Source organism: Erpetoichthys calabaricus, chromosome 12, assembly GCF_900747795.2.
Source record: "Erpetoichthys calabaricus chromosome 12, fErpCal1.3, whole genome shotgun sequence".
In the NCBI taxonomy this organism is placed as follows: Eukaryota; Metazoa; Chordata; class Cladistia; order Polypteriformes; family Polypteridae; genus Erpetoichthys; species Erpetoichthys calabaricus.
The window spans coordinates 11275859-11286271 of NC_041405.2; the positions used below are offsets into that span (position 1 = coordinate 11275859).

Here is a 10413-nt window from a genome sequence, read left to right on the forward strand (position 1 = left end):
AAGATAACGTATAATAATAATAATCATCCATTCATCTATTCTTCTTCCTAACCTGTTTATCCAAGGCCAGGGTTGCTTACAACAATAATAATATTATTAATAATAATATTAAACAAAATAATAATTATTTTTGTTAATGGTAATTTCCCTAATCTCGGCCAGCCTCAGCGAAAAAATTCTATTCACGTTTTAGAGAGACAAAAATGACAATACGTGGCAATTTAAAAAATTGAGAAGAAATCCGAAGACTTTTCTTTGTACATTAACAAAAAAGCGAGTTTCAAGACGAACCAACTCATTGTGAATGCGCTAAGGAAAGTGCGTAAAATATAAAAGAAGACGGGCGAATAACGTACATGAATAGATAAAAACACAGTTAATTTCCACGACGAGTAAATCAAAGTCTGCCCTGTTGTGGTGAGAAACTGGTACCCCGCACACGCACGCCGCGCACAGCCGCACAAACATCCCGTCTCTAAACTCTCATTGGTCTCGAAGGTGACGTCACGGCTCAGGAGTTAGCGGTACTTATGTTTGAGGATCATAAAACTCGAGTCAGTCTTGGCAGGGCTTCCATTAAGGAAGGATCGATAGTGGACTTTAGTATCGGCAATTCGGTTACATGTATGTATAAAAAGTCGTTCAGTATTTGGATTTGGAAATAAACGCTTATATGAACGGAATTAGCAATTTCAAAAAGAACAAACCACTTCGTCGATATCTGAAACTAAGGCGTTTGAAAGTCGCAATGAAAGAGGAAATTCAGAAAATGAAGAGTCTCCTTGAAATGCAGATGCAGCAGCTTCGCCAGGAAACTATGGATCAGATGAAGAAGATGAGGGAAGAGCATAGCCTCGAGCTCCAGAAGGTGCAGCAGGCTTGGTCCAGGGAGAAAGATGAGCTGTTTCTGCTGTTTCGCAGATGGAAGAACATAGAGGTACTACATTCAAAACTACAGAATGAATTTCACATGTTCTATGTTATTGATGTATGGACTGATAATTCTGTAACAATAAACTTTAGTGTTTCTGTAGATAAAATTTAGAAATAACTACATTATTACTTCTGTTTACTTAATGGACTATGTGCTATATTTACCACTTTGCTATTGGCATATTCATTTATAGCTTTCTCCCTCAAACAACATGAATTAAATGTAAGAATTTTATATTTTGCTACACTATATAAATATATACAGTATTTTCTCAATTGTTTGGGGGACCAGAAGCGTATCCCATCATAAATCTGGAAGCTCAGATCAAACTTGGTCATGATGGAACACCTGGCAGGCCTATTGCCTTAATCACACTGGGCATTACAGATTAAAATACCAATAATCCCTTAAAATGTGTGAGAAAAATAGAACTAATTTGGCATAAAATTATAATGAATAAATTTGACTTTTTCAGAATCATCGGAAAGAGAAGCTGAGAAGAGTAGATACACCAGTATTTCAGGAAGATTCTAAGACATGTAGTCCCGAACCTGCCAAAGGTACAGTTTGTTAGTTTAGGCTGAATGTATTTATACTAGTTGAGGTGATGTTAAAAGTTTCACTTCTTTCCCCCTATTACTTTTGTAATCTAAATCTCCGAAAAGCCAAGTACAGCATTAGTCCGGTTTACTAATTTAATCTGAATGTGTTTTATTGTTAAAATAGCTGTACTTTAATAGTTCTATTTTCCTGTAATTTCCCAGAAAAAAATAATTTTAAATAAAAAACTGTGTGGCACTGTGGTGCTGAGGCTGCCGCTGCTCTTCCCAGGTTTCCCATCACGAGTGCTCCCTGCGTGGAGTTTGCATGCTGTCCCTATATTGGCACAGGTCCCCCCTGGGTGCTCCTCTCCTAATTCCAAAAATGCTAAAGTTGCTCCTAGTGTGTGTGTGTGTGTGTGTGTGTGTGTGTGTTCACTCTGTAATGGCCTGCCTTGCTCTGGGGTTTGGAAGATTGATGGAAAAATTGGGATATTACAATTTTTTTGGGGTAGACTTGCTGCCTAAACATCAAATTTTTAGACACTTCAAATATTGCTTTATATTGACATAAAAGTGTAAATCAATGCAAGCAAAGTGGCAAAATTACAGTATACTGGCAAACACCCATAGGTTCAGGGAATTGGGTTCCATACCCCTCTTGGTCATTAATTGTGTCAAATTTGCATGTAATCCTTGTGTGATTTTTTAATAATATAAGAATTAATTGATTGATTGATTGATTGATTGATAGATAAACATTTATATGGAACCTTTCTAAACAACTCAAAGTGATTTACATGGACGGTGGGAAGCCATTTCAAGTCCTGTCAATGTGTAGCATCCACCTGACATGTGTGGCAATGGCAGCAGTGTGCTCACCACACACAAGCTATTAGATGGTGATGGTTTGAGAGAGAGCGAGCGAGTGAGTTAAGGACAGGAGATTATGAGGGGTCCAGAATGACCAGGCCATAGAGGGCAATTTGCCCAGGACATTGGAGTACACCCAACTGTTTTTCAAAAGGACCTTTTATGACCACTGAGAGTCAGGCCCTCGGTTTCACAGCTCATCTGAAGGGCGGCACCATTTTTTTCAGCACAATGTTTCCCATCACTGCAATGGGAGATTGGGATCCACACACAAGACCGCAGGGTTAGTACCACCTGCTGACCTCAACAAACATCCTCTATCAAGTCAAGTCAATTTTATTTATAGAGCACATTTGAAAGAACAAAAGCTGACCAAAGAGCTGTACAGTTTCATAAATACACCAATAAATACATAGATGCAGTAAATAAATACATTAAAATATATAACTAAATTAAAAACAGTACTCTCAAACAAGCGTAAAAAGCTAAAGCAAAAAGTTTTTCTGAGTGGCTTTAAAAGTGCCAAAAGTTGTTGCTGACCTAACATGCAAAGTGTAGACTATTCAAAAGCTAAGGGGCAGCAAATGCAAACACAAGGTCCCCTCTGAGCTCATGTCGAGACCTCATCACATCCAATAACTTCTGGTCAGAGGACCTAAGTGATTGTGAAGGAGAGTACAGGTGTAAGAGGTCCATAAGATAAGAGGGAGCTAAATAATTCAGAGACTTAAAAACTAACAATAAAATTTTAAACTCAACCCTGTAGCGATCAGGAAGCCAGTGACGAGAAGCTAAAATTGGTGTCATGTGATTCTGCTTGCGTGTGCCTATCAGGAACGTTCTGGAGACTACTTGAAGACGAGCATGGGATGACTGATTAACTCCAGCGTATAATGAGTTGCAGTAGTCGAGCTGAGAAGAGACAAAAGCATGAAGTCATTTTTGAAAATCATCTGTAGGAAGAGAAGGCTTGACTTTAGCTAGTTAGTACCCTGAGCTTTCAGCAGCAACCTAAGCTTTCCTGGTGGTCTCCCATCCAAGTACTGCCAGACCCCAACATGCTTAGCTGCAAGTGGAGTACCAAGTAGTCCATTTCAAAGTGTGCAAATACCAATAACTGTTGACTATAAATAGTGTGATATTGTCATGTCCTCTGCATGTTTGGCTTTCCCCTTCTCATTTGAAACCATGACGGCACCTGGCCTAATTGGATCCCACAATGAAGAGATTTTTGATGGACAGATACATAGAAAGCTGTACAACAGGAGAATTAGCAACAGCTTTGATGTGTTTGAAGTTTTATGAAACAATAACCATTGAGTATTGATGGACCTGAATGAATTGCATTAATATTTTATGAAGATTGATCTAAACCTCTTGAAATTAAAAGCTATCAGAGGAAATACTGAAAATGTACAGACACCTCATTTAAAGTGTTTTTGTCTCATAACTAATTGTCCTCTACAGATGGAGCTAACGCAGATACAGAGCAGAATGAAGATCAAGACCCTGATGGCGAGTCTGATGAATGTAACAATCACAGTCAATTGCTCTGCGACCCTGAGGATGCTCAAGGTGCAGAATCGTCTTGTGTGTCATGGCTACTCCTGAGTTTCTCTCCACGTCTCACCTTCTTTTCTGAATTGCTCACTGCATGTGGTTGTCATTTCAGACTGGACTCACTTCCTAGATGGCTACGTTGTGGAGTCATTGCTGTCTCAAGGAGGACATGTGGAAGTATATGCAGCTAGGCGAAAATGTGACAATTTACCGGTAAGTCTTTTTCCGAGACCTAAACTAGAAACAAACCCAGTTGTGCGGAACAGTGACCTAGTCAAATTAAGTTGGGTATAGAGATGAAAGAATATCTCAGGATTAGAGGTAAAGACTAGGGATAATGTAACAGACCAGGAGTAACAATAAAGTGCCTATCTGGTTCCATTGTGGCCACTTATTTTGTTGTACCTTAAGTCCCACTGTGCATTCACAACTGGTTAGGTAAGTACCCAGCATGCAACAACACCCTATAAGATTCTGATAGGACTCTTTTAAGAGTGATGTGGTGGTACCACAGTTATCACTGCTTTGTCATAGCTCCTTGGTTTGAATTCCAGCCCTGTAACTGGTGAGTTTCTCCCACTATCTCCTTGGGTCTTCCTCATGGTACTTTGGTTTTCCTTCCACTGGCCAAGAGTGTGTGTGTGAGTAGCAGGAACTAGCATGACCTGCCCAGCTTTGATTCCTGGTCTATGTTGTAAAACTCTCAGGATAGGCTTTAGGTTCTGCAATCCTGAATTGAGTTTCTTGATTTGGAAAAGTAGATAAAAGCAATGAAGAACGCAAAAGTATGCCCCAAGTACACTAACATGTTCTTTGCTTTTTTAAACTCTAGGTAGCCATTAAAATCATGAGTAGGGACTCGGTCATGGAGTGGATTCAATATGTAAGCATCAGAGCATCTTACAGGCTTTGTATAGAAATGTAACATTAATGATTTTGATAAAGATAAGTTTTAAGTAATACTTAGTGATGAGCGAAATGATTAGTGGGAAAAGTAGTTGGATTTTGCAAATTTTGCAAAACAAAGTTTCATCATAAAGCAAAATTTGTGCCATTAAGACATGTACTGAACTCCCACTCACACTCTGACTTCTCAATGATGAAAAGTACGTAACCTCCGTGCACTTTGGATGTGCTTCTCAGCTGTTAAAATTTATTGACCTGGTTAAATTGTTACCAGCATGCCTCCGGAAGGATCCTGGCTTGGATTGGCTTAAAGATTTGGGAAAAGTGACTGCAGATGTCATTATCTCCAACCCCAAATGAGTCTCGTCTGACTGAATCGGAGGAATGAATGTCTAGGGCAGGCAGTGTGTGAGGAAGATGAAGGTGTGTGGAGCTTCATGGAAGAAGGCAGTAAGAGACAGGAGTAGCGCTGGAGAAAACTGAGGAAAGAGTTTCTGGTTTCGGCTGTGCAGTAACCTGTACATTCTTTGCTTTGCTTGCTTTCTACCCCAAAAACCTTTAAAAACCTTCACAAACCTAATTTTAGTGAGTTTTGTGTTTCACAATCGTGAAATCACAGGCAAAACTTTTTTAAGTTCAATTTTACAAACCTGTTTGCCAAATGAAATCCTGATGTTTCGCTCATCACTAACAACAACAAAAGTAACATTATATGAGGGACGTTCAAAAAATTTTCCACTTTTTTTTTACTCATATTAAGAACTAGCCATGTGTGCCCAACTATGTTGCGCGTGTTAAAGTTGTCTGTGAAGGGCTCCCTGTTTAAACGCGGCTGCCAGTTGTGAACTGGGCCCTTCGTCGCACAGTATTATGATTTTTTATAAGGGAAACAAAATTACAAAAGAAAACCCTTGGACATTGATTCGATAGGAACAGCCTACTCGGAATCACTTTCCGAATAGTAATTATGTGGTGGTGGAGGAGCATTTCTGCTTCTCTCCGTTCACAGTCCGTCTCGTTTTCACGACTCTGTCGTTTCCTCTCACGATCTCTTCTCAACCTTTCTCCAATCTCGCAGGTTGCTTTGTGGCAATCCAAAGAGTAAGGCAATATACACGGAGCAATGGTTATAAAAGGGGGACACATAGGTATCCAGGCTCTTTAAAGCATAAATAGGGATCACTTCACTGACATGTGAGCAAGTCACGGTACAACTGTGAGACGCGCAGCACTCGCCAGCTACAATGTAACAATAATTTCCAGAACGTGCTGTTACGTTGTCATTCATTTTACCCACTGCTTTCTTTCATTCATATGTTACGTAGGCACGTACCTTTTATCTTCGTCAATCTCATTCTCTAACCAGGCCTCAGGAGCTAACCAGTGTAACACTGTCCACCACCCCTTTCATTATTCCGGCACATTGTTGACATCCGTGAGTAACAACAACGTACTAAACTGGAAGGTGGTCTATGCATGCGTGGAATTCACGGACAAACAAAGATCAAGATCCAAATGAAGATTATATATAAAGATTAGTTCATTTAAAGCACAACAATTTGTTTAGTTTGAATGTCTGTGTTTTGAGGTGTGACTGGAGTACTACAGTCTTCAGTAGTATAAGCCTGGAGGAGATTCTTGATTCTTAATGCAATGCCTATGTTTTAGCTGTCTCTCTACTGCCATCTAGTGCTTCTTTGTCTAATTAATTCGCGGACAAACAAAGATCAAGATCCAAATGAAGATTATATATAGAGATTTCAAAATCAAATGATATCACTTTTCTACATAATCCCCTTCCTTTGCAATGCAATTTTCCCAGCGTTGTACCAACTTTATAATGTTTTTGGTTGAGTGCGTAGCCACTGATGCACTGCTGCGTTCACATCATCATCACATGGCTGTAGCTAGACGTCCGGAGAGCTCTGCATCCGTCACACTAGTATGGCCATTTTCGAACATTTCAATCCACTCATAGATGATTCTACAGGAGAGAACTTTATCCCCATACTAAGCACACATGCTGAGATAAATTTGTACTCCTGGCACATCTTCTGCCCACAAAAATCGTATGATGGAATGCTGTTCCTCTTTGGTGCAGTTTACAAGTTTCACAGCCATTTTCACCACAAGGTGACAACTCCTAAACTGCAAAGGCAGCTGACTTGCCAGACAGAACTAGTCACATGACACTCTCAGACGCGACCAATTACTAAACGAAAATATAAAAGTGCAAAAACTTTTTGAATGACCCTCGTAAATTAAAGTAATAATCAAAATAAGTAATTAACACTTAGTAATGGCATATTAAAGCACTAGTAAAAATAGTAATAGTTTACTTCCTTACATCACTGTACCTCAGCCTGGTGAACGGCAGGGCATCCCCTTGGAAATTGCCCTGATGAAGATGGTATGCAGGCCCCCAAATTTCTCCGGTGTCATCCAGCTCCTGGACTGGTGCACGGACCCCTATGATGTGCTCCTCATTCTCGAACGGCCTGAGCCATGCATGGAGTTGCATTACTTTGTCGTTGAACGTGAGGAATACCTGGAGGAGCCACTTGCTCGAGATATCTTTCAACAAATTGTGGAAGCTGTACAGCATTGCCATTCCAGAGGGGTCTTTCACAGAGACGTGAAGATGAACAATATTTTGATTCAGATTCCAAATCATCAAATAAAACTAATTGATTTTGACTGTGGGGCTCATCTGCATGGAGGAGATTATTCTAGTTTTAGGGGTAAGTCTAATGAATGGTGTAAATATTAGAGCATTTTGACTTTATTAGTCCTGTACAGGAGGTGCCGTGGGCACCACCATGATTATGTTTTGAGTTGTCACATACAGTCAAGCAAACCAAGATCCTGCTCTTCCCTGATGGGAATAAACCACAAGTCAGATTTAGTGATTCAGTAGGTTTCTCACCATTCTTAACATCAACGTGTGCCTTTATTGTTTCTGAGACTGTTTCTTTTTGTTTTCATAGGTACGAGCAAATACGCACCTCCAGAGTGGTTCACGAAGAAGCGCTACCAAGCTGTGCCTGCCACAGCCTGGTCTCTTGGCATTGTGCTGTATGGTCTGGTCTGTGCTACTTTGCCTTTTCATAACAGAGAGGAGACCATAAATGGGAAAGTGTCATTCTCTCGTAATATCTCCTTAGGTAAGATAGCCAAGATGCAGGACCAAACTCCAATGAAAACATCAAGAAAACGATTGAGTTGACTCCTCTTTTCTCTTTGTATGTCAGAATGCCGGGATCTGATTCTGCGCTGCCTCTCCCTCTCACCCAGTGATAGACCCTCGCCAGAGGACATTCTCAAGCATTCCTGGATGACTACTTAAGCAGATGACTATGCTGATGCTGTGGAAAGATTCCTATGAAGCAGAGGTAATAAAGAGAAGGTTAGCAAGACTCATCCAAACATTAATCCATTTGCCTTTCAGTTCTCAGCCCAAGATCCAGTGAAGATATTAGCAGTCAGAAATGGACAATATTTGATACTTCTCCTTGATTTGGCAGCCCAGATGAGACCGATAAAGTGTAAGCATTTTGTGATTGGTTTTTCCGAATAGATCAGATGGGAATTTGAAAAGGGAAAAAGGCAAGGAGTTTGATGTAGCACCCATAAAAAGTATTGACCCTCCTAGGAAGTTCTCACATTTTACTTATCTACATCATTGAATCACAGTGGTTGTCATTTAGCTTTTTTGAACTTTAATCAACAGAAAAATACCCTTTAATGTCAAAATGAAAACAGATCTCTGCTAAATGGTCTACATTAATTAAAATATAAAACACAATATAATTGAAGGCATAAGTATTCACCCCTATAAAATGACACACTTGAATCACTCAACAATCACTCGTGCAGGCAAATTGTTATAGGGGTCGCAAACTTGGTTAAACAGATCACTTGTCTGGGATTTCAATTGATTGTACTATAAAAGCACTTCAGTGTGGAATGGCCAACGTCTGTTGAGTTAGTATGGTTGCCTTATCCTACACAATGAAGACCAAAGAACCTTCAACTTCATGAAAAAAGGTGATTGAAGTAGAGATCAAGACAAGAAGGCTTTTGTTCATAGAGGGAAAAATAAATGCCGCAAAATAAATAGAAGTCCAGGGGGAAAACCGAATGAAGTCTGCCAGAAACCTTTACCTTGGTAGAGGATTTATTCTGCAGCAAGACAACCACTTGAAGCATAAAGCCAAAGCTCCACAGGAATGGCTTTGAAACAGCAATATTAATGTCCTGGAGTGGCCATGTCTGAGTCCAGATCTCAATCCAATCACCATGACACACCAGACATGCCTTAAACAGTCTGGTACAGAAGAAGAATGGAAGGGAAAAAATGGCGGATGAATGAAGATGATAAAGAAAGAGGGACCTCTGAATACAGGCTGAAGGCTGTCATGGCTGCCAAAGGTGTACCTAATAAATGCTGACTACTTATGGAATCATTTTATGTTGTGTTTTACATTTGTAATCAGTTTAGCCCAATTCGAAGAAACATCTTTTCATTTTGATATTAGAGTATTTTTCTGTTGATCAATGTCAAAAAAGCCAAACTAAATCCACTGTGATTCAATATTGAATAACAATAAAATGTAACAACTTTAAGGGGGTGAATACTTTATTTATAGACGCTATAATTTTATTGATTTGTCTTGACTTCAATCCTCCCTTTAAGGATCTGCACAAAATTTTAATTAATAATGTGACAAAATGATACCTGCTGTGCGTGCATGTATGTATCTATTTAGTATTGTGTGTGGTCTAACTTTCTATTGTGGCTGGGTGCAAGGAATAACAGATTGCAGCGCATAGGAAAAGTTGGGACACCTACCGGTTTGTCCTGTTTAATGACTAAAGACCAAAACAAAATCACAACTTTTTGGCGATACAGTAAATAGCCTCTTCGGTACAACAGAAAAATATCTGGCACTTGGCTGTCAAATAAGGATCATTCACTGAAGTCCTGTCTGGTGGGTTGCTCTTAATGCAAATTACCTGTTTGGGCTTCTTGTAAAGCACGAACTGGAAGGGCTGGGACTAAGTGTCCTCACTGGGTGGTTTCTCAGTGGTGCTGGGAGAACAGATGAGAATGTTAATGTCAGTGCCCCCTCTCACCCCAGCGGGTTATATCACATACCTCGGGGTTATCACATTTCATGGGGAAATCCTCAGAATTACACGTGTGACACTATCTATCTATCTATCTATCTATCTATCTATCTATCTATCTATCTATCTATCTATCTATCTATCTATCTATCTATCTATCTATCTATCTATCTATCTATCTATCTATCTATCTATCTATCTATCTATCTATCTATCTATCTATCTATCTATCTATCTGATCCTGCCAACTATACTAAAATTTCTATCTCTCTATCTGACATGTGTACAACAATTAATTAGGCCTCTTTATTGCTTCAAAGCACTTTTGCCTCAGATTCATCCATTAATTGGATTATCCCTCTTCTGTATTCTTGTGGGATTTTTGTATAAACTTAAACTTCTTACCACTATACTAGGAATTACATCAGATGGATTTGCAAGTCTAAACTACCCTGTTGTTAAGTATGTCCA

The 10413-nt window shown here is 39.5% G+C and overlaps 1 protein-coding gene across 1 annotated transcript; it reads left to right on the forward strand.

Annotated features, from left to right (window-relative positions):
- Positions 1-673: 673 nt before the first annotated feature.
- Positions 674-8158, forward strand: LOC114662280 (serine/threonine-protein kinase pim-1-like). The gene is made up of 8 exons (XM_028815669.2): positions 674-937; positions 1410-1494; positions 3814-3921; positions 4019-4119; positions 4739-4789; positions 7175-7553; positions 7800-7976; positions 8064-8158. Exons 1-8 carry the CDS (start codon positions 674-676, stop codon positions 8156-8158), a joined length of 1260 nt encoding a protein of 419 aa, XP_028671502.2.
- Positions 8159-10413: the final 2255 nt, after the last annotated feature.

What these genes read in the sequence shown, in the direction of transcription:
- LOC114662280 (XM_028815669.2), top strand. Translation starts at nt 674, where the DNA reads ATGAACGGAATTAGCAATTTCAAAAAGAACAAACCACTTCGTCGATAT. An exon ending in TCATGGAGTGGATTCAATAT is followed by an intron (nt 4,790 to 7,174) that starts GTAAGCATCAGA and finishes ACTGTACCTCAG; the next exon opens with CCTGGTGAACGGCAGGGCAT. An exon ending in AGATTATTCTAGTTTTAGGG is followed by an intron (nt 7,554 to 7,799) that starts GTAAGTCTAATG and finishes TTGTTTTCATAG; the next exon opens with GTACGAGCAAATACGCACCT.